Source organism: Corvus hawaiiensis, chromosome 16 (genome assembly GCF_020740725.1).
Source record: "Corvus hawaiiensis isolate bCorHaw1 chromosome 16, bCorHaw1.pri.cur, whole genome shotgun sequence".
NCBI classification, from domain to species: Eukaryota; Metazoa; Chordata; class Aves; order Passeriformes; family Corvidae; genus Corvus; species Corvus hawaiiensis.
Genome location: NC_063228.1, coordinates 4,562,780 through 4,590,071, shown reverse-complemented (window position 1 = coordinate 4,590,071; position 27,292 = coordinate 4,562,780). Strand labels below are relative to the sequence as shown.

At 41.7% G+C, this 27,292-nt stretch overlaps 1 protein-coding gene across 2 annotated transcripts in view; it reads left to right on the top strand.

Annotated features, from left to right (window-relative positions):
* Window positions 1-27,292, top strand: part of MAD1L1 (mitotic arrest deficient 1 like 1) — a 351,296-nt gene that overhangs the window by 96,676 nt on the left and 227,328 nt on the right. For both annotated transcript variants that reach the window (XM_048320994.1, XM_048320997.1), the window contains one exon: window positions 5,654-5,798. In XM_048320994.1, the coding sequence (XP_048176951.1) occupies window positions 5,654-5,798 (145 nt within the window). The remainder of the gene's footprint in view (window positions 1-5,653; window positions 5,799-27,292) is intronic.

Sequence of the window (27,292 nt, the reverse complement as noted above, 5' to 3'; positions counted from 1 at the left end):
GGTTTTAACCCCAGCTTTTTAATTACTTGCATTTTATTAAGAACATTTAGTATTTGCTTCTCTCCAAGCACTGCAAAGGGAATCCATTTGCTCAGGGTGTAACTGATGCCTGACTTCTTGTTGATTCAGAAGAAGAGCCATGAGCATCTGCACATACCAGAGGCCCTTAAAGATTTGTCTACATAAGCTAATATCAATCCCTTTGTTTATTCAACCAGCAGCTTAATTGTTCCTGTAGCTAGTTGTACTGAAGGCAGCAGCATTTTCAAGTGTAGTAAGTGCACAGCCAGCAGTGTGGGCTCAGTGGTTTTTAAATACCAGTAAAAGTTTTATTTGCCAAATACATGCCTTTAGTAGAAGCTTTGGCCTTATGAACACTTGAGGTTTAGAGGCTTAGAAAAAGGACATTTATGCCTGTAGTTATCTCCCCCTTGAAATATTTTACATTCCAGAATTCAGTGATGGATGTTGAAACTATTGATGTTTCCACATAAAACCAAAACAAACCATGGATGTTCCTCTTGTGTTAAGACACTGCTTTCATTCTCGTCTTGATGGTGATGTGGGAGGCATGTTTAGAACTGTGACAGTGACTCTCTCACCGAGTGGCTGATTGAGTGTCCGTTCAGGTAGAGCCACCCTGGCCTGTGCATTTTGGCAGCGTGCCTGGGCTTGGCTCCTTTGCCTCGCTGCCGTCAGCAGAGCCCCGTGTGCTGCAGCGTGTTGGCCCTGTAATGAAAGGAAGCACAGGGTGCCTGATGTGAATTTCTTTTAGTAAATCTTAACTCCTGCCAGTCAATTATGGCCATTGTACTGGGGCTGGGGCAGAAAATGTGTGTTATTTCTTTCCTCTAACTGTTCACTTTGGTGGAGCTGCGTTTCTGAGCCTGATAGTTACGCTGCTGGTTAGGGAGTAAAATTAAATACTGTCTCACAGATAAAACATTGTCAGTGTACCAATAAAGCTCCAAATGTCTGTCTGCTTCTTAGCCATTTCATCTGGCCACACTAGCAAAATAATTCTCTTTATGTTGTTCCCTCATTATGAATTCAGTATGATTCCAGTCTTCCTTGTACATCGAGCAGCAATGTGATGTATGATCTGTTTACTTTTGAATGATTTTTGATTTATGGAAGCCTGATGCTAATGAGTTATACAAAAGATCTTTGAGAAAATACAAGGTGTGAACCAAGAGAAAGTTTGCTGAAGACTTGGGAGAAATAAATAGCAAGAAGAAAGCTTGTTTTCCCACCAACTCTCTGTAGATGGTTTCATGCAGTATTTTGTGTAGCAGTATTTCATCTGGCTCTCTGTGAGGCACAGTTAAAGCTTTAAATAAAATATAGCCCCTGTGAACTTCTACTAAAGATGTTCATATTTTGTATGATTTCTCTTTCTGAATGTAGTGAGCAAATAGATAACACAGACCTGTTGGCCCCCACAACTCCCACAGCCCCTGTAGCAGGGCAAGATTTTGGGCAGGGGTGGGTGCTACTGCTTCCCTATACCCACAGATCTGTCTGTGAAGACAAAAGGAAGCAGAAAGAGATGGCAATCTTATTGTACTAAAAGTTAGCACCCGAACCTCTGACTTGTAGCACTAAAGTCCTCTCCTCCTTCCTGATGGTTGCTTTTCTAGTTTACCTGCCTTAAATGTTGAACCAGTTTAGGCAGCTCCATTCTGCAGCTGTGTTCTCAGAGCTCCAATCAGTCTTTTCAGTAACATTTTGTAATAGATATTTTTTTCCCTTTTTAACATACGATGGATATTTTTCTGTTTTGCCAAGCCTCACCTTTTCTTTCTTTTCTTTCTTGTGTCCTGTCCCTATTTAAGTCAGACTGTTTTCACTTTTTCCCTTCTGTTTTTCCTTTTTAATTCCCATCCTGGATGCTGCCAAGGCAGGTTAGGCAGAGGCTGAGGGGGAAGTTGTCTGTGTCAGAAATTGGAGGTTGGAAGAATCCGTGAGGGAGGGCACAGGCAGGGATGTCCTGCTGCTATCCAGTGGGCAGTAAAAGACATGCTGGAGTTACCCTGTTTTTGCTTATGCCTTTGTGTTTGCTCAGAAAACCTGTGGGGGAGGAAGTGGGATGAAAAATAACATTTTTGTTCAGCCCTCTGTTTATCAGTTTCCAATGTGGTTGATGTGTGTACGTGTGGATTCATTGAGATGCCTGTGAGTTGTCAAGTTTCAGGAATGGGTGTTCCTTCATCCAAATGTCTTGCTACAAAACAATTTCCCTTGCTTCTTTTTGCCTCATTAGCTTCTGGATTAACCCTTTTTTTTGGGCTCTGGCACGAGGATGTTGATCGCTGCAGCGCATTTCTCTTTTCTGTGCAATGGCAATGTTTTCCCTCTGTGCTCCCTCAGTGTTCTTCCCATCACACTCTGCTTTTCTCTTTGAAGTGATCTCCTTCCTGACAGTTGGCCCTGGTAGGTACACATGTCTCATCTTCTCCTGAGCTACAACATGACCCAGACAGTGTTGCTCTTCTAATTGTCGCTGTGGACCCCTTGTTTTCCTCTCAGGTTCATACACAGACTGGTTCTGGCATCCTGTTTGCTTTCCCTGTTATAGTTTTTTTGTAACTCTGAGGTGGTAACTTGGCTACTGAAAGGATGGAATGATTAAAATAATGTTTTATGGATCACTGGGTGGGCTGGGGGTGGAAAGCTGTCGGCTGCTTTTGTCATTTTTGAAGGAGATTATTAAAATGTATCTTATAGCTTCAGTATTCACTGTGTGCCCTCATTGTTCTCAGTCTTTCAAAGAATATTCTGGAAAATGAAGTTTTATCATTAAGATTGCATTAAAGTGGATTACAGAAGGGAAGAGCAAAATATGAAGAATCTCAACAGCTCAGAACAGAAAGATGTTGGCATCTCATTCAATGGGATGTGGAACAAGGAACATTAATAGGCTGATAAACAGAAATGACTTTTTCTCTTTAAGGCTTAAAAGGTTTACTTTGAACTTGCAAAGATTTTTTAAAATGCCACTTCTTCAAGCTTATGTTGAATGGAGAACTTTGTGCCTCTTTTATTTTATTTTTTAATGCTCATATTGAGTGAGCAATTACTTCTGAAAAGCCATAGGTGTCATCAGGGTGGAAGAAGAGTGCACAAGTCTGGCTTTAAAGGCTTTTGCTTCTCAGCACCTACTTTCAAATCCTGTTTTGTGTCAATAAGAAATAGGGCTTTCCTTTTGGATTTTTCCTTATAGAGGCAGTTCATATTGTATTTGGTGCAGTTTCTGGAAGAATTATCAATCTGTCCTGAGAGAGGAAGAAAGGATCTCAATAATGTACTTTGGCATGGTGTGGAGAGTTGTGAGGGAGTTGAATTTCACGCCTCCCATAGCAAGGAAACCTATGGTAACAGTCAGTTCAGGGAATTTGAGGATTGTCCCTGCTTTCAGAGACATCTCTGGCATTTGAATTTTAGGTACATTAACATCAAATTTGTACTGAGGCTGAAATATAAACAGATGAAGGTGTTATTTCCATGCAGTGGCTGAGGAAATTGCCCATTTGTCTCTGCTCAACTTCTCTCATGTTTTAAAACAGTTGTTTTCCAACCTAGTTTGAGAGTTTTGTGTGTGGCTGAATGTCTGAGCTGCGAAGCTCAAATATTTTTCATTATTTTGGGAAGGAAGCCTAGCACATATCTCATTTTTCTTGGTGAATGTCAAATCAATCATCATTTGTCGGTCCACTCAACATTTATAGAAATAATACACAGTATTGGGAGATTAAGAAAAAAGATTTCTCCATTGCCTTATCAAAATGTTCTGCAATAATCAAATGTGAGATTTTGGCTGTTTCATAGTAATGAATCTTATGTTTGCATTTTTTTATTTTGTTCTGACTCTAATCAGGACAAACGTTCTTTGATAAAGCAAAAAATATTTGCACTAAGGTTTCTGTAGCGTTGTTTTAATTGTTGTAACACATATATCACAGTTAATGAGGATTGTGTACTTATATTTACCCTATGCATAAAAAGGAATATTGTTGAACAAACTGCAATGAGTCTTAAGGCAGAAATTGAGGTTACCAGGTCTTACCCATCCTTTCTACCCTGTTTCAAGAACTGACCTGCTGCAAGCTTGATAGGCTGACCCATGGGCATGTTCCATCACCAGAGATGTTACTCTTGGCACAGGTACCCCTCTTAACTGGTTAATTAAAACAGATCCAAGGAAGTGCTGGTGCCCTGGCAATGCAATTATCGAGTTTCAAATGCAGATGTGAAGCCCCTGTGAAGAACCTTCCCACCTGAATACAGCAATGAAGAGACTATTTCACAGTTCCCAATTATTAAATTGGTCTGTGAATGGTTCGAAATTGAACTGGAGCTTTAAACAGGTTTCTAATTCATCCCGTGCTTTAAAAGAAATACTTTTTTCAACGAGAAGGATTTTGAGGCAGGGAGACGGCTGCTTTGGAATTCTTGTGAATTCCTACATACATTTCCCAAGAAATACAATTTGGTGACCTGGCAGCCCAGGTTGTACTTGATTTATGCTAGAAGTGTTCTTGAAGTATTCCCTTTTGGAACTATCTAAACAGTACCTTAACAATAGTGCTATTTCATTTAAAAGCATTTTTATTTATTTTCTTTCAATTATAATGATGAATAAGACCCCTTAGAAGCACTCATAAATTTTCCAGTGTTGTTTCTAGCATTAGAGAAACAAAGTTCTTCTGTTCCTGACTAAGCTGGACATGTTGGGTTTGATCTTTCTCGCTTGCTTGAGGGTTTTTGACTTGTGTGCAATACTTTTATTTCATGTCTTGCTCACTCATTAAATACTTAGTGCAGTCTCGGATAAACTCGTCATATTTAAATAATGAACTGACTCTTAGCAATCACAGGAGTGATTTCACTTTTATTTTGTTATTGATCAAGTGCTTTGCCAGCAGTTGATGTGTGATGAGCTGCTTGATGTGAGCCTTGGAGCAGCTGCCCACCACTGTCCCAGCAGCAGTCTGAGGGCTGAAGGGCACATGTGGAGAGCTTCTCCAGGAGCACGCAGATAATTGTGCATCACCACAGCATGCTGCACAGAGAACTGAGAAGAAGATGGCCCAGGCTATACTGATTTAATTGAGAATCATGTCTACATCTCAAAGGAAGTGCTAATCACCTGGCCTCAGAAGACATTTCTTTTCCAACATAGGTTGCTGGCAAGAGCAATGTGCAGGTGGTGGCTGTAATTACTTGCTGAGTACTATCTGTCAGTCAAAATAGATCATATTAAACCTACTTTTTCTTCTACTTTGTTAGAAAAAAAATGAAAAGATTCAGTAGAACCCAAGATCGTGCGTTGTTTGTTGAAAACAAGGCACGTTCTCAAAGGCAAATGGATTGATTTTAGAAACAGATATGCAATTATTTAAATGCTTCGTACATGTGAGGTTCCAGTAATTGTCTTGTGCTGCACAACAAGGCTGTCCCTGGGGTGGTTCTTCTTCTCTCACATCTTTTTCTGACAGCAGCTGATAATGCAGCTACCCGGTTTCCAGTGGCACAGCCGTAAGATGAGAGTGACCCTGGGTGCTGTGTCATGGTGATGCTTCTCCTCTGAGGCTTTCCTGATCTCTCTGATGATTGAGAGGCAGCACTCACAGGTCTCTCTTATCTTTCTCAGTGCCCGAATGCTGGAGAAGGTCCGGCAGCAGCTACAGGAAGAAGTCCTGCGTGTTCAGAGCCAGCTCTTGGATGAGAAGAAGAAACGAGAGCACCAGGAAGTGCTGGTCAGGCGGCTGCAGAAACGTGTGGTGCTCCTCACCAAGGTGAGTTCCTATACCATGTTTGGAAAAGTTCTTGTTTCTTTCTGCCAGGTGCAGCCCTTCCTATTTCTTCTTTTTTCACCTCCATAACTGGTGCTATAAAACTGTTCTGGGGTCTTTGCATAATGGGTGCTGTGGGAGACATGAAACCTGTCTTTGGGGCTTCATTGGAATGGAAGTACCAGTGCCTCCTAAAACGCTGCTAATCTTCCCCCCAAGCTGGGCTCATGCTGTGCTGAGGATACGTGACTTTGTCTGAGGCTTGGCATCGATGTGAGGGCACAGAATTGAATCATGTTGTTGCTGGAGTGTTTTGAGCCACTGAAGGGAATTTATAATGGCTTTGGCTGCATTGCCTCCTTTCCTAAAGAGAACGAAGTGGCAGCACCTTGTCAACTGTTCCTGTGGAAAAACAATTTACAGAGAGTAAGAGATTTGCCTTCCTCTTGCGCTGGAAGTCTGTTCAAATATAATGGCAAGCACTAGACCAGTAAATTGAAAATACGTTTTAAGATTCTTTCTATAGAATATATCAAAGGGGTCTGCATCATCCTATATCAGGTGTACTCTCACCATGAAATTCTATACAATAATTCTGAAGTCCACAGAGCATTGAAAATTTTATATTAAATTTTGAGAGCTCTCTTTCCACAAAGGGAATAATAATTTGCTGTAGTCAGAATGAGAGTTACTTCACTTTCCAAGAATACTCCTTGCAAAACTTCCCTCATCTAAGCAATCTCCCTGGTGTTATAAAGCTGCTCACGTAAATGAGCTTATATGTGTGCAGAAGGTCAGACTCCAGTAGTCAAAACTCATGAGAGGGAGCCAGGCACATCACCGTGATGGGAGGCAGGAGGGGGAAGAACAGCTCTGGTGCCTGAGCTTTAGGCTTTGATTTTCAGTGTCAACTAAAGCGTTTTGATCGATTTTAATTGCTCTGCACCCAATTTTGTATAATTCCCATGTCATTGTTGAGCCAAAGAAGCTGTGATGTATGGTGCAGTAAGCAGGGCTCTTGAAGCATGAAGCAGCCACTTTACAAGAGGATATTCCATCAGGTCTTCTGACTGCAGAGTTTGATGCCTTGGAGAGTCACAAAAGTGCAAAGAGAAAAATGACAGCAGTTCTTTCAGCTTCACACTGAGGCTGGCACTGCAGTCAGGGTGGATGGACCAAACTCTCTGCATGGAATCAGAAAAGGCATCTCCTCCTCAGCCCTTCTCCTGCCCCCAGCAGCAGACAGCTCTCCACAGTGTTCTACTTTGGAACTGCCATGGCTGGATAAGACACAGGTGGATACTGAGCCTGATAAAAAACCTGTCTTTATAACCTTCTCAGCTGTCTAATGTTGTGCTGGACTGCTCAGCCCTGAAGGAAGCTTCTCAGATAGTTTCTAAAATATTCCCTCTGTTAACTTTATTACCAATGCTCAGCAGAAATACTTTTTTGTCATAGAACTCAAAAATACCATTACTTTTCTTTAAGTATGGGATAAAACCACAACAGAACTTTGGCATGTGATGGATTGTACCCTGATTTATATGAAAAGACAAACCTTTGCTTTGTTGGCTGGGCTCCCCCTGAAGAGGAGTATAGGAAAAGTTGAAGTGTTCTTCATCAGACCATCACAAATAAACTTGTGTTTTGACAGGGGAGGTTTTCAGTGTGCTCAGTGATTCCTCAACTGACCTGTTTTGAAGGAATAAGGACTTTGCTGTTCTCTGAAGATTTATATTCCATCCAGAGAACGCTGGGGTCCTTTGTGAAGAAGTACATGCATTATGGTACTTGGACAATCTATCCTTGGCACTGTTACTCCTGCTGGTTGCTCTTCTCATGCAAAACCAGAAGAAAGAATTTCATTTAATTTAAAAAAATGTAGTATTGTGATTTAAAATGAGATTGAGCAAATATATTTCCTGTCAAAAATAATTATTTTACATTGAAAGCATATCACCTAGAATGGTATTTAATCATCTAATTAGTGGCATCAGTACTATAGCGTGCTTCTATGTAATTTGAGAATGGAAAAGATGAGTTCCCTCTATTCAATCTTTGTCTTGTTAAATAGGACTGTGAAAATCTAATTTGGGGGAGAGTATTATATATATGATCAAATTGCTATTGCTTTTGATAGTATGACTTCTGCATTTGTGTATGTTTGACTCTCTACTAGGGCAGTGAATCAGTTCCTGTGTGCTGAGCAAACACGGCCTGAAAGGCATCAGAGGTGTTCAACAGTGCAAGCTTAATGCTGTAACAGTTTTCCTTTCTTTGGGCTCAAATTGGAACCTGGAAGTCTTAGTCCTAGAATATGTTTTAAAATATGAATAGAAAACAGCAAGTTGTTCTTCGTTTGGTAACAGCAGTACCAAATATTCCAGTAGCAAATGTCCTCTCTTCAGGGGGTACTTGCTTTGCCAGTCTGACTCCTTCTCACTTCTGTGGCTACTGATTTTTTTTTCCTCAAGATTGAAGCAATACTTCGTGGCTCTTACAGGCTGCCTGTCTCACTTGTCAGTCGTGCTCAGTTGCTGCTCACCACAGTCTCTGTCTTGGCTGCTCTCATATTTCCATTTCAGTGCATTTAATGTCTCTGTCCATTGCTTCCTTCCTCGCCTCATTTGCTTCTTTAGGGCTTTCTTGATCTTACTTGGGCCTTTCCAGTTGGTTTACTGCTTGGAAGTGGCACAGCTGTCAGTCTGGGATACTTCAGTGCATCCCTACAAACCTCTCTTCCCTGGCAGAGTAGAGGAACAGCATTCTCCAGTCTCTAACGTGTTACTGCAGTGGTCCAGCCCCATCGATTCCACTGCTGAGTGTGGGCGGGTGTAGGAGCTGCATCCTGATTGTTCCTGCTCACAGACTGTACTTTAGAACATGTTGGTTGATCATTTTGTCCCCTATGTCCTTGTAAATCAGGGCAATTCTTAAGTTTTCTGATTTACATGTTTACAGTGAAACATAAGACTAGATTTGGGCACCACCAAGGCTTTCAGACATTGATGGCTGGAAGGTTTCTCCTGGAGTGTCACTCCCTGCACTTAAGGTGATGAAACAGAAATTGATGTTTGAAGGGATGGATTCACTCTCTGTCAGAGATCTGCCTGGCTGGGCTTGCTGTCTGTCATGCTTTTTGCTTTCCCTTAGCTCAGAGTTTTGGGAAAATCTTTCATCTTTGCTTTAGTACCTGAGGTGGTTGTGATACAGCAGTACTGGGAGATACCTGAAATGCTGGGGAAACACCTAGTCCACCTCTGTCCTTTTCCCTGTTTGATTTACTGCTGTGTTTGCTTTGAATGCCAGGTTTACTCACACAGTTTTGTATTTGACTTTTGTGTTGTCCTTAAGCTTGTGAGTGTTTATCTTTTTCTGAGAGCTTTGCACACAGTTCCTGGTCTTTGTTTATGAAGTGAGCTTGTTAAAAACAGTCAATTCTGCTACTGAATGGCTAAAATTTGAATCTCTCAGGAAATTTTATATGATGTAGAGGCCTCCCAAAATGAAAAACCCTTTCTGAAATCCTTATCTGAGTGCAAGCAGCTGATTGAGTCAGTATTTCATGGAAAGAAAGCTCTGGTTATTTATTTCAGGAGGACAGCTTCCAGAGGGCACAACTGGGCCTCGTGCAGCAGAAATGAGGCTGGAGAACAGCAATAAAGGCACACTGAAAAGCTCCCAAAGACGTCTGATGTGGCCATCATCTCCTCCTCTCCTCCACCTGGTTGTGATCAGCCCTTACTGTGTTCCTTACTCAGCTGCTGCCAGGGTTCAGACCTGCCAGGCTCTTCCCCTGCACATGTTCAGTTCGGTGCCTCCCAAAAGCAATGATTCCTTCTGTGCCCAGAGCTGCCAGAGGTACCTGCAAGAAACTGTAGAGTGAGTGGGAACAGCCCATAGCACGTGCTGCAGGTTTGACCAGAGACTAAATGCCCTGCTTTTTGCAGCCAGGGTGTGATCCTTTGCAGGAAGCTCAAAACTCAAAATGGGAAGCACAGTTTCGGTGACTTTTTGTAACTTATTCCAAATGAGGCCAATTTGCTTCTGAAATTGTAGGCTTTATGAATGCACACTGCCATAATTGCAGCCCTTGCTCTCGTATAAGGCATAACACAAGGACTGAACTAATCTGCTTGTGTTGGATGTTGTTGTTGTTTCACTGTGTTTATTTCCTGTCTGTGCACTTGTCTGCCTTTGGGTACTCTCCTGCCCGGAGAAGAGACTGAAAAATTCCCTTTTGTTTCCTGAGCTCTCAACCAGATCATGTGATATGATAGGAAATCTGTTTCTATTGAGATATAATTTAGGCCATCACCATAAAAGTTAGAGATTAAACAAGTATTGATTAACCAACTCCAGCTGACTGCTGATACCACATGTTCCTGGAGATATCAGTCAGTGTGAAGTATATTAGTGACTCCCAGAGCTGAGAATGGCAAAGATGCATTAGAAATGGGACTAGGTAATTAAACTGTTCATTAAGCATGGCAGATGCAGAGTTCATGACTTGATTTGCCATCTGCTTTGTTTTGTAATCAGTAAAGATTTAAAATAATGCTGATGGCTTCTCTGTCGTATTGGGTCCTGCGTTATATTTTTTTTTGAGGGGGTAGGTAGATGATTTTAAAGCACAAGGAAGGATCTTAAAGTTCTGGGTGTGGAGATAAGAAGGTGAATTAAACCTTTTCCTGGGATATGGAAAAAATTAGCTGTAAATACAGCAGTCACTGTAGCACTGAAAACAGGCACTTTGGCAGGCAGATTCTTGTGACAGACCTTTTGGGCACCATGCCCTGAGCTGTGCTCTGCTTCCAGACAGCACAGCTGGCCTTGGGGCAGGTCTGAGCCTCTCCTCTGGGCTATGAGCAGTATCCAGTGCTTTCCCTGGGTTTTATGATACTCCTTCCTTCCTTCGATCCATGTGGTGGTTCTGTGAGTGTCATTTAAGCAGTGCTATTGCATCACCAGCTGTGCTGCTGCTCCACACATGGTTGTTAACTGCTGTCAGCCTGACCCTCGCCAAACCTTTCCCTCTGCTCACTGTGCCTCCCTTTGGAGGTTTTTATAAACTCAGGGAAGTTACCTTCCTTTTTATGCCTGCAAATAAGTACATTTTAAGGCAATTCCACTTCTCCCTCTTCAGTGATTGAGCAAGGCAGGTTTTGTGAGTACTTCCTTAGACCATCCTGCATCCTTGAGAAGGAGACTCAGCAGCCTTTTAGATTGAGCACAGGTCTCTCTAATTTCAGCTTGATTATATTAATCAGTTAAACAATTTCAGAGAAAAGGTGGTTGGTAGTTAGGGGTGGAGTAGGATAATAGCAGAATGAGGTAGAAGATCATTAGCAGGTGTGGAAAAGAGGCAAAGAGACAATTGCTGCCTGTGGAGTGCAGGGGCTTGGAACAGGTCACTGCAGAATTTTAATTTTTAGTTACCAGCAGCATCATCAATTTTAATTCCCAGACTCCTCTTGTAGGGTGCCTTTTTTAAAGAATGAAGAGCAACAGGTTAGAGATGAGGTAGGTGCTTTTATGAATCATTTTCTGCCCTGTGAGCTGGTGTTAAAATGATCCTGAGTTCAGTCTGATGCAGGGTGGTTGTAGGGCTTCGTGTTTGTGATTTCCACAGGAGTGTCTGGGTTACTGGATAAAGGGTGCTGAGTTTTGTGAGGAGAAAGCAGGATTTGGAAGTTTGATGACTGCTTCCATGGATGTTTTTTGTTGGCGTTAAGGAGATATCACACTTTGCTTTTGTTGGTCTCTGACAGCTTTCTGTCTATGAGGTGGAAAGTGCTCCAGGGAAATGGAATTCTGTGAGGAGTTATTTTAACACAGTTTGTTTGGGGACTTCTTTTGTTGTTGGGGTTTTTTTTTCTGTATAACCCAAATTTGTTATGCTTTTTTTTTTTAATAACTTCTGCCAGTTACTTTCTGTATTATATTTTAGTTCTAATCCACTTAACCACCTTCTAGAGCTCAAGTAGCTGCCTCCACACATAGCAGTGTTGGAGGTAACTTGCTGTACCACTCTTTGCCCGCAGTAGATGCCCTGCAAGGTAACTCCACAAATATGTGTTCTGACAACACGTTTCCTGGCTCATTTTTCTTTCTTCCATGTCTGTCACTGGTCTGCTTCACCTTTCTTAATCATCTTGCAGTCTGCTTTGTGAGGACCTTTAAACCATGCTCTCAGCTTCCATACCTAACAGCCTGCTAGGATCTGTTAACCTGATTTCAAGTATCTCTAGATCTCAGAGTATGAGAGTGATTTTTCTCCTCTGTCTGTACCCTCTAATTTGTCTGCTTCTGAGTTTTATTTAGTTTTTAATGGAATGGTCTAACTCCAATTTTCAAGGAAGTTGCTACAGGGAATACAAAAGAACAAATACAAATTTTATCAGCTTCAACTGTTCCCCAAGTCACTCAGCCCTGCCCCTAGAGAAGCACAGCAGTGTTGATGGCTTCACCCTGGCCTTGTCATGAACCAGCTGTAGTATTTATTGAAATGGTTTCATCTGTAGCTTTCTGAGCACAATCCCACAATACTCCAACGGCACTTGTACAGTGACAAACTCTGTGCTGATTTATACTTGATGCTTCGTTATATTCATTACAAGATCCTATTTGCATGCTTGACATTTTAAAATACTGTGTTTGGAATATCTTATTTATTTTGAGACCTTTATAAAGCAACCTCAATCTAAGGGTTTAATTGTTACTGATAGCTAAGAGTATAATTACCTCAGTAAAATATCATGGCTATATTAAACAAATGGCAATTGTCTTCCAGAATAAAATGAGTACAAGCCATTTTCCATTGAAACAGGTTGTTTCTCGAGGCCTGCTAAAATCATTTACTAATATAATTGCAGAATCTCTCTATAGAGAATGAGTAAGGAGAGCTGAGATTGATGTGTTTGTAGAAGGGACTGACTGCAGCAGTGTTGAAGCAGTGCACAAAAACCATTTGGGAGGAGGAAGTATCTTTTAACAAAACCAGAAAATGTTACTGTTTCTGAAGTGAGATTTGCAGATTTTGGAAATTCAGAAGAGGGTGTGGGCTCCCAGAGCAGTGCCTGCTTTTCTTTTGCTTGGTTTTCTTTTTTGCTGTCGTTCCTTACTTTGCCTGATTTGGTCCTAGGTTTTGACTCGGTGAAGAAAGTAGGAGAGTTGTCGAGTTCTCACTTCCTTATCCTGCTCCAAAATGACTTTTCCAAAGCCTGAGAGTTCCTGTAGTTCGACTTCTCAGTCTGCATTTGTCAAAGGTATCTCTGGCTCTGAGATATGGGGGCTGTTCCCAGGCTCTGGGCACCACATGTGTTTGGGAGCGAGTCTGCCCTCACCTTCTTGCTTTCCACTGCATCCTCTCCAGTGAGATCCTTTGCTCTTGATCTGTTGTCCTAATTCCTCATAGCTAGTGGATAAGTTTGCCTTTTCCCTGACTTTGGATACTGTACTTTGTGTACCTGTGTGGCACCTGTAGGAGTTTGTCCCATGGAGGCAGGAAGGTGATGTGCTTTGGTAGAGTTGAGCTTTATCACCTGAGGGCTCTCAACATGGAAATGGTGAGTGTGAGTTCAAATGGGCAGCCTGGAGGCAGAAGATGAATTGGCTCCTGGGCCTTGCTTCCCCTTCCCTTTCAGAAGCATAAAAGAGCTCATAGAAATTATCTTAGCAATTCTCTGGGAATCAGTTTTGTGTAATTCTTCCTCTTGCCTTATTATGTATCTGGTAAAACCTTGCAATGATAAAAATATGGAGCTCATTACTATCTTTATATCTGATGTTTTTGAGGTGGAGGCACAAGGACAGCCTCTGTATTCTTATTGATGTTATCTCTGACATAACTTCTATTTAAGCAGTGAGTTTAGAGGGTTTTTTAAAATTTTATAACAATTCAGAGTGTGCAGCAAAGTTAAAAGTTATATGTTATTTTATGAGGTATTTGTGAAGAACAATAGAAATGTGATCTTTTTTCCCAGAATACTGACTGGATTCTGCTTTGTTCTGCCCCCACTAGATATTAATGCTCACTGCTAAGAGGTTAGATTATGAAAATTAGAAATATACCCATAAAAGAATTTATATGACCTTCAGTTCTCATATTTCTCCGAGAGAAAGGGCTGTAGGACTTCTAAAGGTAAAATATTCAATAAAAAGAAATTAGGTTAATCCAATGTTATGGCTGAGAATTTAAACTCACCCAGGTCAGGTAATTCAAAGTTATAGTTCCCTTGATGCGTGTGCTGTAACATTTATTCCTTAGCTGCTCAGCTCTGAATTATGAAGGATGGTTGAGCAGGTCTGGCAGGGAAGCAGGCAGGAAGATGGATGGGTGGAATGAGGGAGTGATTGTTGGGGGAAGTTGGGCAGAACAAACCTGACTGCTGGGCAGGGGCTTGGGCAGCATCCAGGGATGGGGAAGGGGATTGGGATTTCTGAACAGCAGGCTCTGAAATACCAGCAAGGCTAAGCTGCACAAAAAGGGTTGGTGGTTTTTTTTTTTTTTTTCATTTCTTTGTTCCTCAGATACTTACGGTTTGAAGGCATTAATCTCACTGCCTCTTAGAGTGGTGGTATTGCCACAGGAACTGCAGCTTTGAATCTCTGACTTCTCGCTGTTTTAATTCTCAGCCATAAAACTGGATTAACTGGGTTTGCTTCAAGTTGAATTGCAATGGATTTTTTTTTTTTTTAAGGGTAGGAGAGAGAGATAATTAAGTAATTGCACAGTAGCTTATTTCAACATGTGATGTGAGCCTCTGGTAAGAACAGCTGCACTACTCAGACACCAGTCAGAGCATCCTTTCAAATGAAGACCCAAAAATCTTTATAAAACTGAAGGACTGTCTGGAGAATTGAGGAGTTTTGGATTGCTCCTGGCACAGTATCATGCAGTACTGGCTATTTTGTTCAATGTGTGTTCACAACATCTCAGGTCAAGCATTGCTTAAATTGATGAATATATTAGAAGTCAAATGAGGTTTTACAAAGCATCTTGGAAGTGGTTTCTGACCCATGATTTGTAGCATGGAGGAGAAATGTACTGTTCCCTCTTTTATGAGCACATTTGTTTAGGTAGTATTTCAATACAGAGTCAACAACTGTTTAGTAGAAGCTATAGAAAGTTAGAAGAATTGGTATCGTTTCAGTTAATTAATTTTGATTGATGTAATGAGATTATTACATTACAAGTTTCTCAGTGTATAGAACAGCTGCTGGGTTTTTTTAGTGTTATGTGGGGCAGGACTTGTGAAGAATCCTTAACTGTAAACTTGCCTGTTCAGGTGGAACCAATTTGGGACACTGGGGGAGCTGAGGCTTAGTTTTGTCTGTATGAATCCAGAGCTTCAGGATTTCCCTGGAAAGATCACTGCCTTTTTGAAGTCAAGAATTTGGAAAGGGATCAACAGGTAAAGTGTGAGCACGAGACAGGAAAAGAAGGTGAGTTTCTTACATCAGGATGATGCTGAACTTGCTTTCTGTCAGGAGGAGGAGGAGAGGGAAATCTCACACGAATATTCTGATTTGTAGAGGTTGTATTAGGAAGGTCCTATAACCTTGCAGGGCATCCAAGCCGCTTTTTAAGCGTAGGGAAGCTTGGCCAGAGTCATGTTTAAACATGTCTGTCTGTGTCTGCATCTCCTTGCTTCCTGTGGGTAGTGAAGTGCAAGGATTCCAGCAGATGTGTTCCTTTGCCTGCCACGGTGTTGGGTGTGTCCAAAGTGCCATGAGCTTATTCCAGTGTTGCATCATCAGGCTCTTGCTCCTGTAGCAACACTGGGAAAAATGGAGACTCCACCCTGCTTGGTCTTTTAGTCAATATTTTGGGTGCCACAAGTCAGCGTGCAAGGATTTGAGACCAAGTGGTTAAAGTGAAATGTGAACACACTTCCCCTGGTGGGTTATTGCACTGTGCCCACAGCACTCTGGGGCTCATGTCTGCTTGTCCTGAGTGCCTGGAAGGAGCTGTAAAATCTAAACACAGAAAGAAATGGATGACAAGACTCAGGGCTCCCTGTCCTTGTGAGCAGTTGAAGGAGAGATTCAGACCATGATGCGCAGCAGGTCCTAGGGAGAGCTTTGGCCTGCTTGATTGCAGAGCCCATAGGTTTGGAGTGGGGTGTGCCTGAAGCCCTGTGGGCTCTGTGTCCAAGGGACAGAGCCAAGAACTCATTCCCCCTTCAGCGAGAGGAGATGCTCTTACTCCCTTTCTGCCTTTGAGCAGTAGAGTCTTCTCTCCACTGGAAGAGTCCCTGCTCCCACACCCATTTTTCTCTGCCTTATGTGGTAGATGGGTTACAGGCAGGTCCAGGACCAACAGCTCCTTGTTATTGCTTCGTGGATGGGAGAGTAGCTGGGAAGGCTCATTCTGTGCATTGAACTTGTGATTAAATTAAAGATAAACATGGATGTGGAGTAATGTCCCTTTCAGGATGTGCACACAGCACAGAGCTGCGTGCTTCTACAGGGCATTTACAAAAGGAATGCGCAGCTCCCAAAATGATCTAGTGCAGGAATTAGAAATTTAAGCAATTTAACTCCTCTCCTCAGTTGCTGCTTTTTCAGACACATATATAAGCTGCAGAAGTTTTATGTTTTATGCTTGTAACAGGAATTCTGCTCTGTAAATAGTGTTTTCAGCTTTGCAGATAAGCAACTTTCTGGCTTTAATAAATTAATTTTCTGTTGATAACATACTACCTTTGGAGACCAACTTTTCAGGTTGACATTTCTATTATATTAATTACAAAGAGGGGAGAAGCTGTGCTTGTTTTGTCATTGGGAAATGCCATTTGCAAAGTTATTGGAAAGCTGACCTTGTCAGAATTGTTATTACATTATCCCTCAGTGAGGGCCACCACAACTGAATGACAAGAAAAAAATGCAGAAAGAAAAAAGCAATTTCAGGAGATATAATGAAATCAAAACAAAATGCCTTTTATTCCTCTCCAACGTGAAGATGTTTATTAAGATAGCGTATGTAAGGGTTTGGTGCTGGGGGAAAAAAGTGCTTGTGAACCATTTGGGGTTGTTTTTTAAAAATTAAAATCACCATATAAGAGAATTCTTGACCTTTTGCATGAAGTGAACATGAACAAGAGGCAGTGCTTACTCCAGTGACATCTCTCCCACTTCCTTTTTTCACTGCGTATCCCTGTCCATTATCCCTTTTCCCTCTTGCTCACTCTTCATGAGGCTAAAGGGGCTCAGACTTCATGGACCAAAGGGCTGGGGGTGACCTTTGTCACTTCAGTGCTTGGAGAGCTCACCCTGGAATAATTTTCTTTCCCATCTCTGGTTCACTCTGCCAGTCCTTTAAGTAAATCCCAGCTCTTCTGTTTGCATCTAGTAAAATGCCAAGCAAATAATCTGTTTTCTCCTTTGCCTCCCAGTTTAAAACCACGGAGCTGTTAGTTTTCACAGAGCCATTCCTTGTTCTCCCTGGACACTGGGGAACAGCAGCAGCAGCAGGTTCCTGCTCTGCCTCAGTGTCCCATCCAGGCACAGCTCTGCTGAAAGCCTGGGTGATTGCCTTCTGCAAAGAGCTGTCTGCTTTCATGTGCCCCTGAACAACCCTGTGCAGGAAAGTACCACTCAGCTTAGTGGCCATTTCATCTTGGAACATGAGGGGTACAGCAGGATCTGCTGAGTGTCTCATTCTGCTCATACCTGTTTTCTCCTCTTTCTGCTCTGTGCTGGAACTGTCACAGAGATGCAGGTCATGGGTAGCTCAGTGAGTGGTTCATAATGGAGCATGGTCATCACACTTTGGAAGCTTTAAATGGAATCTTTTTCTCCAAAGAAATTATTTAAAAAGCCCCAGAAAGCTTTTTAACCCACCCCCTCCTTCTATGTGAGGCAATGTGTTTCTTATGTAATATCTGTGCACATGAATTTGTCATGTGTGGTGTTAACCTGAGGCTATGTTTGTAGCCCTTGCATTCCAATATTGGCTTTTTTACTTGCATAAAACAGAAGAAAAATAGCCCTGCTGAATTCCTTGAAAACATCCTAAATGGGATGCTGAGGAGCTGTAAATAATAGCCAGGTTTATAATTTAACTTTCACGGGGCATATGCAAGCTGAAGGGTGTGAAACACATGTTCTGGATCTGATGTTTTGCTTCAGATAACACAAGGAAACTAGAAATAAAGAACTAATTAAATGTGCACACCTTTCCTGCCTCGTTTTCCTCTCTGCCTGCACATGGATTAGTGAGTTCTGAGGTTCTGAAGCTGCTGCTGCTGTTGGTGCATTTTCTGCATTGAGCTGTGTTCTCTGTTGGGTTTCACTCCCTAACATCAGGAATTTTTTGATCCCTCCAAGCAACTAGCTCAAGCTGACTCATCTAAATCTGTCTTCTACCAAAATGCTGTGACTTTGTGAGGTCTTTTTAAACTTCACCTAGCTAGGCTGATTTTGGGGTGTTCTTTTGTCAGTATTTATGTTCTCACTACTTTTCCCTCTGCAGAGGTATTTTTTTTCTGTTTGGTTTTCCTTTAAGAAGAGAGAGCAGGGATGTGGAATTGTTGCCCCTCATCAGCCAGCAGTTACACAGGCTTAGTTTTAATGCCAAACTGCTCCACTGAAGGAACTGGATCTCTTAACTGCAGCCAGAACATCCAAGTAGGCATATCCAGTTGGATTAGTAATAAGAACAGATAAAGAACTTCCTGCCGAGCCTGACTGGTGGGCAGGGGTCATACTTTGGCTTTATGGAGAATTCCCTGTGTTTTGGAAGCTCTTCAGCTGACAGAACCTGCAAGCTGTTCCTCCTCAGCTGCCGCTCTGTGCTCGGATCATGGCTCTGCCTCCACGCGGATGAATGGGTGCCTAACGATCTGCATCAAAAGTTTTGATTTGTAATTAACTTTCAATATGCTAAAAGGATGGCTAATAAAATTAAATGCAAATTACAGAGTTCACGTTCCTCATGCAAATACAACTTAAGAAAAATGGTATCTTCTCATTTTGCTGCATTGTTCAGATGTAACAAGCGCGATTGCTGCTCTCCCCAGGGACAGCTTTGGGACTTACAGGTTTATTCATCCAGACCAATGAGCTCTTTTTCCTGGCAGTTCTTTCCCCCAAGAAGTAGTGATCAGAAACTCTGAAGGCAGGGGTGGCAACCTTCTTGATACATTGCCTGTCCTTCTTTTTTGTCCTGGGACTTGGTCTGGAGTTAAATATGTTATAAATATCTGAGTATCAATGCTTGGTAGACTCATGAGAGCTGTTAACAACTAATGAAGGTTAAATGCTGTCTATTTTGGGAACCCAAATGACACTGCCGCTCACATTTTAGCAGTACTCAGTGTCTAGAGCTGCTTTTTTCCTTCTGTCATTCCTGTGAGGTGGAGAAGCACTGTTATCTCAGTTATAAAAGAGGATGGAGAACAGATATGCTTGGGTGAAATAACCGAAGACCTGAGCCCAAGTCAAACAGGAGTGCTGTGGAAGAGCTGTTCAATCTTTACTGTATCTCCTTCTGAGAATGTTTGGGTTTTTATGAGGTCCCCCAGCACAGACTGCAGTTTTCTGTGCCTTCCCTATGTGACAATGACCTTCCTTCAGGTGGCAAATCCTTTGCTGCAGCATGTGTGCATGTATTCCGTGACGCTGCCTGCTCCACTGTGTTAGTATCAGCATTTCACTGATTTTCTACGTGTTTTGAGTCTTGTCGTATCCTGGAAGCATCTGGTATAGTTTTGGTGAACCTGTGTTAGTACAAGTACTGATTTTTTTCCTGGAGCTGTGTTGCTGAAGTGGTTTTGTTTGTGGAGGTTGTGGCTGAAGTCCCTTCCCACCTCTCTGCAGGCTGTGTCTGGCTGGCATGTCCCTAGCGATGTCATAGCTTCCAAGGGTGTCAAAATCAAATCCCTAGGAGGTTGTGGTGTAAAAGCAACTTGTGTGCACATTGTGTGGAATCTAATGTTTTTTTCCTTCCTCTCTGCATTAACTTGCATTCGTGTGTGATTTTGCTCAGTCTGTTTATTAGCCTTTGCTCGTCCGTCATTATTGATATTTTTAGGTGCTCCAGAATGCCTCACCCTTGTCTCTAGACTCTGCTGACGTTAATATTTTATGTTGTCAGCTCACATCTTGCTGTTTGCCCCTGTTCCACTACTCTAATAATGATCCTGAAGGAAACTTCTGGCTCTAATCCCCAGTGCAGCCTCCTGCTAATTGCTTTCCATGGCAGGGAGGGGTGGTGTGCTCCTCCATCAGCCAGCTCGTACCAGCAGGTATTTGACTCTCACATAATGATTAAAACCCAGGGATGCTGGGTCATTTAAACAGACTTTCAAACCCTGTGTTCACTGGTTCGCTCTCCTGTGAGTTCTCTCAAGGAATTGTTAACTGGTTCAGTTTAAATTACTCTCACAAAAGCTTGTGCTTATCTATCTCTATTTTATCTTGTTACACTCAACTCAAAGAGATGCTTTGAATTTGGAACCTTCTTAACTAATTTTCCTAATGTTCAGGTGAAACTTCCTTGCCAATGACTCTAATTTCCCAGAACAACCTTATCGCTGCGTTCAAAACAGAGGAGGATGTCTGCTGTCTGGTATCTCCAATAGGATAGCCATTTTTAATGATAAATCATTTTATTCCTTTTGTCTGTTAACACCTTTGTTACTTTTTGGTCTTGGGTGAATATCCAGCTTTGAGATTATTATTATTATTATATCTTCTTAGTGCAGTTTAATTTCTTGAAGCACTTAGCTGCCTTTATCACAGTTCTCTGGTTAAAACAGAGCAGAGGAGCTGTGATGGTTCTTCTTGGAGCCTGTATCTTTGCTGGGTCAGAGTGTGCAGCTGCAGTCACTTGTGCCTCTGATAGACTCAAAGGATTGCCCTGTATGTGGAGCTGCCTATCTCAGCTTTGTTTGGGGTTCTGTGTTTTCATAGTGTTGAAATTTGTCTGCCTTTAAAACACAAATTAATATTGTTGCTGTGGCTTTCATTTACTTGAAATTCTCCATTATGTTTTACATTTACATGACTTTTTCTTGCTTTATGCAAACATCGTGACTTTCAGTGTTTTGATATTTGTATTTGTTTTCATCTTTATGAAACTGGTAATGTTAAAAAAATACATCTGTGGAGATATACAGTAGGTTTATTTTCTTTCAAATTTTGTTAAAGATATGAGATACTCTTGCAAGTTCACGTACTGCAAGTAGCAATTTCTGAGCTGCTCATTCTCTTCTCCCTGTACAAGTGCCTGAATATCCCATGAGATTTAACAGTGTTGCAATGAGTAAACAAATCACTGTATTCCCAGAAAAGTGTGACTGGATCACAGCTGCTGTCACTCCTGTCTGTCTGGAAGATGAATCAGCCTCTGAAATGTGCAGCTGTGGGCAGTATATGGAGCTGGGTGGTCCTGCTCTCTAGGATCAGATGGAGATTTCAAATCTGTTATACCTCATTTGGGGTATTACTTAGTGGATTTTTTTCCCCCTTTCTTGCCCCTTTAAAATTTATAATTGAGTTTTATTTATTTTATTATTTTATTTTATGAACCAGCCTGGTTGGTGGCTGCATATTTATTTAAAGGGAGGCAATCAGCTGCCAGATAAGCTGAGAGGCCATAGTTCAGGCATTTTCTGTGCCAGGTACCATTGCCAGATGGCCAAAAGAGCAATCTTCTAACTAGTTGTGGATGTGATTATGATGTTTTTATGAACTTATTCCAACTTTTCCTTTATTTGTTTTCACAGCTGTTAAGGGCACTTTTTATGGTGTTTCTCTAGTCTGGAAAATTTAGATCAGATTAGAACATAACTTCTCAGAGCTGCAGGAAGTAGGGCATAGTTTAAAGAGGATTAGTGATCAGTGTGTATAAGGACTAGTCTGTGTAAGGTAAATCTTAGGAGCACCTTTATCTTAAGTAATTTATGTGTCAGTAGAGATTTCCTTCTTTCTTCAGCTCGAATCTGTCATGTTAAAGGTCATTTTATTGAAATTCATGCTCACATATTCATAAAAGGATTCATTCTTCTGAGCATTATCAGTCACCAAGTTTTTGAAGTTGCCGTGCTGGATATTTTCTGTATGTTTTAGCCCTGGAATCTGATGTGATGAATTAAGTGAGATGGCTGCTCATGATAGTACAGCATTAATAACACTGAGAGGCAGAATTGGGATGACATGCAGTCTTTATACTTAGTGTGGTTCAACTGGAAGGAGACTATGAAGTTATAGGAATGGGACTGTTCGTTGGGCTTGGGGGGAAAGCAGATCTGTAGGTAGTTACAGGCTGATGCTGTAGGACAGATTTGCTTTGCTTAATGGTATGTCTGGGATCAATTTTTGTCATCCCTTTGGAGAGTGCTGCAGGTCAGCTCTGAGCTATAAGTGTCCTCAGAGTGGTCACTCCATGTCACAGCTGGAATCAGTGGTCTTTCTGGGAGATTTTTACCTGCTCCCATCAGCAGGAGACCATTTCCAGAGCTAAACCTAACCTGCAGGTGGGAATTCTTTGACAATCTTGCATTGCCAAAAGCTGTGGCACTGCATCTCCTTCCATTTATCCTTAGATTTCCCCCCCCCCACACCAAAATTGGTTTGGAATTTCCTGGTATTAGAGGATTATGAGTAACACTTGTCACATCTGGAAGTTGTAAGCCATTGAGGAACGATTTCAGCTCACTCCTTTACAGTCTGCCAGCCTTTTTACTGTTGAAGATTTGAAGGGCTGTTTCATCGAGTCTTCTGACAAGGAAACTTCTTTGCACTTCAACCTTGAGGATTTTGTCTTTATTGTGGGCTGAGAAAAGGTATGCCAGAGGGCAGAGCTGTGCAGCCTGTGTGGCGTGAGGAGCAGGAGGAGGCTGCTCTGTGTGTGTGTTGATGGATCTGGCTGTCAGATGGGTGGGAAGTGTGCTGAGCCTTGCTTACGGCATCTCTGTGTTTCCCATCCAGAGTCAGGCTAATGACAGCTCTGATAATGCCAGATGGCAGTCACCAGTCACCATTTAATAGCAGAAAAATGCCTAAATATTGTCTCCAAAACTGGTTTGTTCATTCTTTCTCCTCGTTCCAGCCTGGCAGTGATCTGCAGGCAGCACTTAGGGACCTCCTAAGAAGATCTCGTGTAGAAAACTGTCAGAACAGATTGCTGTATGGGTTTTCAGAGGATTAAAGTTAATTAAAGAGCTATTCCTTGCTTTCATTTCCTCATATCTGCCAGCTATTTACATGCTAATGTAGGGTCTTCCAGGGAGAATAGGACAAGTGTCAGCACTGGGCATGTTATCACACATGGAGACAGTAGAAAATAATGAGATGAGGAAAAAATATATATATAAAATATGTATGTACGTGTGTGTAGCTTGACAACTGAAAGCCAGCAGCACAGCTTTTTGCACATTTTCAGTAATGTGTGATCTTACTGAATATAATTCACGCCATTACATCTCACACTGCATAATTTAATACTTCATTCACTATAGTATCTTTACATAAGGACTTTTATAAACAGGCAGATTTAACAGGGGTTTTTTTTGTCTATCTTATTCTAAAGAGGAGAGTTCTTTCCTGCAGAAGTAGTGAGTAGTTTTACTGGGAATACAAACCTGGGAGCAGAGACTTCAATGGGGACTGGCATCTACTGTTGCCTCCTCTTGGAAGGATTAAACAGAGGAGATGCTCAGCATGGAAGCAAACTGAGAGTGGATGTAATTGTTTTCTGCTCCAGTTGAGTTATTATTTGCCCATTCCATTTTCACATTATTTCAGAGGATTATTTTGTCCTGTAATTTTTCAATATCTTTCATTTTAACACTTTATTAAAACTGCTACATAACACATGAAATAAAATTGATCTCAGGTTACACTTCAAGAGGGAGTTTAATGCTTTAGGAAAATGAGAAACCTCACTGTCTGCATTTTTAAACAAAACTATCAAAACCATCTGTATTGTTGAGTATAGGTACAGAGTTTTGTCAGCTGCTGGGGGTGGTCCAGATAGTTTGAGGATGCTGAAGGTAATTAATCTTCCAAGGACCAAGGGCAGTCAAAGACAGATTAGTTTTCTGTAGTTTTTTGTTCCCCAGTGTGCAGGTGACATCCAAAGTCAGTGGCTTAGCAGACATGGAGTGCCCTTAGCACGGGCTGCAGCTGAGGCTGGAGTCCCTGTGTTCCTTGTGACCTTTGTGACACAGCTCTTTGGCATTAGCCTTTCTCTTCATTTTAGCTTTTTGTGGTTTTCCTAGTGGAAAACATGATGGTCTTACTCTCAGATGTCAGGTGGCTGTTCTTTGGCCTTGAAAATCCATCTGATGTTTTGTGAAAGAGTTAAAAGGTGAGGGAAAGGGGAAAAAACCTTTTTTTGGAGACTCATTTGGGGGCAGGCAGGGGGAGAAGGTCACCCACACTGAAAAGCCACAACTGATCCCCTGCTTGCTCCCGCCTTCATAGCACAGCTTCCTCAAAAGATGCTCTGAAAGGGATATTAGGCCAGGGATACCCTGGGATTTGGGTGTTTGAGGTTTTCTCTTGTACTTGATATCCCAAATCCTCTCTTTAGCCAGGCTGGTGGGTGACCAAGATGAAATGCTGCTGTGCACTAAGCCTCAGGCTGAATTTCTCCCTGCTGTGGTTCTGTGAATGTCAGCTGGGCTGCACCAGGGAAAAGCTGTCCCCGGTGTCTGGGTAGATGCTGCCAAAGGCTTGTTACCCAGGCCTGTGCAGATCAGAATAATTCAGAGAGTAACTTGTTGTTGCTCTGGATTCCCCGTACCAGAGGAAACCAGCGTTGTTTCAGTATCTCTGCTGACTAAATCCTGTTGCTGTGTGGTCAGGAGAATGTGAGATGAGTGCTCAGAAAAGACAGTGAGCACCCAGAACTTATTGAAGATGGGCACACATAGAGCAGATGCTTTGTCCCTTACTGGGCTGCCTGTCCCTGGCAGGGCCAACACAACATTGCTTGCAGGAGCTCTGACAAATGGAAATGACAACCAATGCTTAAAACATAAAGTATTTTAATTTGTAATGCTCATCTCTGTTAGACAAATGGTAAGACTCCTGATTTTTATGTGTTCAATGTTGGTTTTGGGCAAATATGAAACCATTTAAGAAAAAGAGAGAACTGTTCTCAGGCTTTTCCTATCAGTGATATGTGTATGCACTTTTCTTGCCATTCATTGATGTTGTACTTCGTGTGAGGGAGGTTTCTATTTTGTATATCAAGTGGAATCTTCAATTTTATCTTGCCACATGCTCAAAGGACATTTTTATTTCTGTTACATTGTTTTAGAAAGAGATCCACACTTCTCTTGCTGTCTAACAAATGGTCTCTTTATTCAGTCAGAACAGTTGGTCTGTTTTGAGACTATGGTGGAGCCACATTGTGCAGGAGCACTTCAGCCAGAAAGGACATTTGTTTAATAGGTTCCATGTGCTGAGAATATGGATATTTTCAGTGGTGACAATTAAGGCTGAACATTTTTTTCACATTTTCTCATTTTAGTAGAAAAGAATTGAGGGGAAAAAAGGTTTCTTTCAGTTTTTCAGGCATTACATGTGGACTTTGCTACTTTATGCCATATACCCCTTTTCTGGGACCTGTAAATATATGGATTTCTAAGATATTTAGCTCAATGCAACAGTTCCTTGCTGCTGGGAAGAGAACATGAATCTTTTTTGGGAACTAAAATTCCAGTGCCTGTGTATGTCTGATTTGTGAGTCACAGGCCCTTCATTCTGCATCCTCACCTTCAGACATTGTGATTCTTGGTGATGGATGTGGATATTGGGAGCAGAAGGTAATTTTAAAGATATAGATGAAAAGAGTTTCAAATAATGAGGTGAGAATTTGATGTCAGTACAGTGGCTTTTTTTTTTAATCAAAATTTTATGTTATTTTGACTTCTGGAGCTTAAATAGAGCACGGCAAGGATCCTAAGACCAAAATTAGATTTTAGGTTTAATTTTTGGGTGTCATCCCTCAAGATACAAAGTAAAGTAGCAACTTAGAGCAGCAAACAACATGAATATTTTAGAAACAGCATCTTTTCTATATGCTGCCATCTGTTGATGACCTATGCACTGGAAAGGGTTCATTTCCCAAAGTCAAAGGTTTCATTTCCCAATGAGATGTCCCAAGAAAGCTGTGGAATACAAGGTAAATCCTGATGCTTGGAGAGAGCTCTCCAGCATTATTTTTCTTCCCTCTTGGAAACTTCTATGGACTGGTTGAATGCAGTTGCTGACAAGAGTAGTATTGTGGGGGAAGAAGCGATGCACAATACTTGCAGTCTTACATGCATACACAAAAATATAAATAAGAATTAGCAAATGAAAGAACTAAAGAGGTCTGGTTTGTTAACACTCTGTTTTTTGAGCTTTGGCTTTTTGAATGGTTCTGATGATGGAAAAGAGAGGTTGTAAGTTGTGTCCTTGAATCTGTGGACATTGCAGATGCTCACAGCACCATTTCCATTAATGCATTTTCCTGTCTTCAGTGCAAATGACCCCCAGATATGTGATAGCTCTTAATGCGTTTTGAAACTCTCTCCCATAATTAACTTCTGATGGACTGAAACAAGGCTGTGGGGGTTGGAGATTTGAAGAGAGAATGCTCAACAGGTTTTGAAAACGATGTGTAGAAGTCCTTCTGCAACTCACATGATTAAGCTTAATTATTTTGAATTGATTATGGGGCCTTGAGTATGGATATGTAACAAGCTGTTTGTTGTCCCTCAGCACCAGCAGCTTTTTAAAGCCCTCTTCAGTCGGATCCCAGCCAAGCAGAGTGTTCCTCTTTCCTGCTGATTTGCTGGCCTGGCTCGTGCTAAGCAGCCTCTGCAAGGTTTCCATCAGAGCAGCTCCCATCCTACCACCAGAAGAAGCCTGATGACACTTGAGCCTCTTGCTCAGTCCACAGGCTGCTGTTAGCAGCAGCTCAACTTTTCCAACCCTGTGAAGTTGAAACAAAATCTGCCTGCTCTTCCCACCCTCACCATTACCCACATCATAGAATCAGAGGATGGTTTGGGTTGGAAGAAGCCTTAAAGCTCATCTCCTTCCAACCCTCTTCCATGGGCGGGGGGTACACCTTCCAGTAGACCAGGCTGCTCAATGTCCCATCCAACCTGGCCTTGAGCACTTCCAGGGATGTCACTGTGGGTGTCTTTGTCACTTATGTGCAGCACAGAGCTCATGGTGATGATGGTGTTCCTCTGTAGCATGTGAGAGGCACAAGTTTGGGCTGTTAATTAATAATTCCAGTCCTGCACAGTGACTAGTCTGATGACAAGTCTCTGCAAAAAACCTCTTGGTAGCCTTTGAAGCAAGCATGCAGAAATATCCTATTTTCAGCTGTACATATTTTTTTCCCAGAATTACTTCACCATGGCACTGCTCTAAATATGTCTTGTGAGATAAGCTTTAAATCCTACTTGGGCAAAGTTTATTAAAAATTAACATTTGCATGGGGAGTTATAAAAAAGAATAGGACCTTCATTAGCTTAAAATCA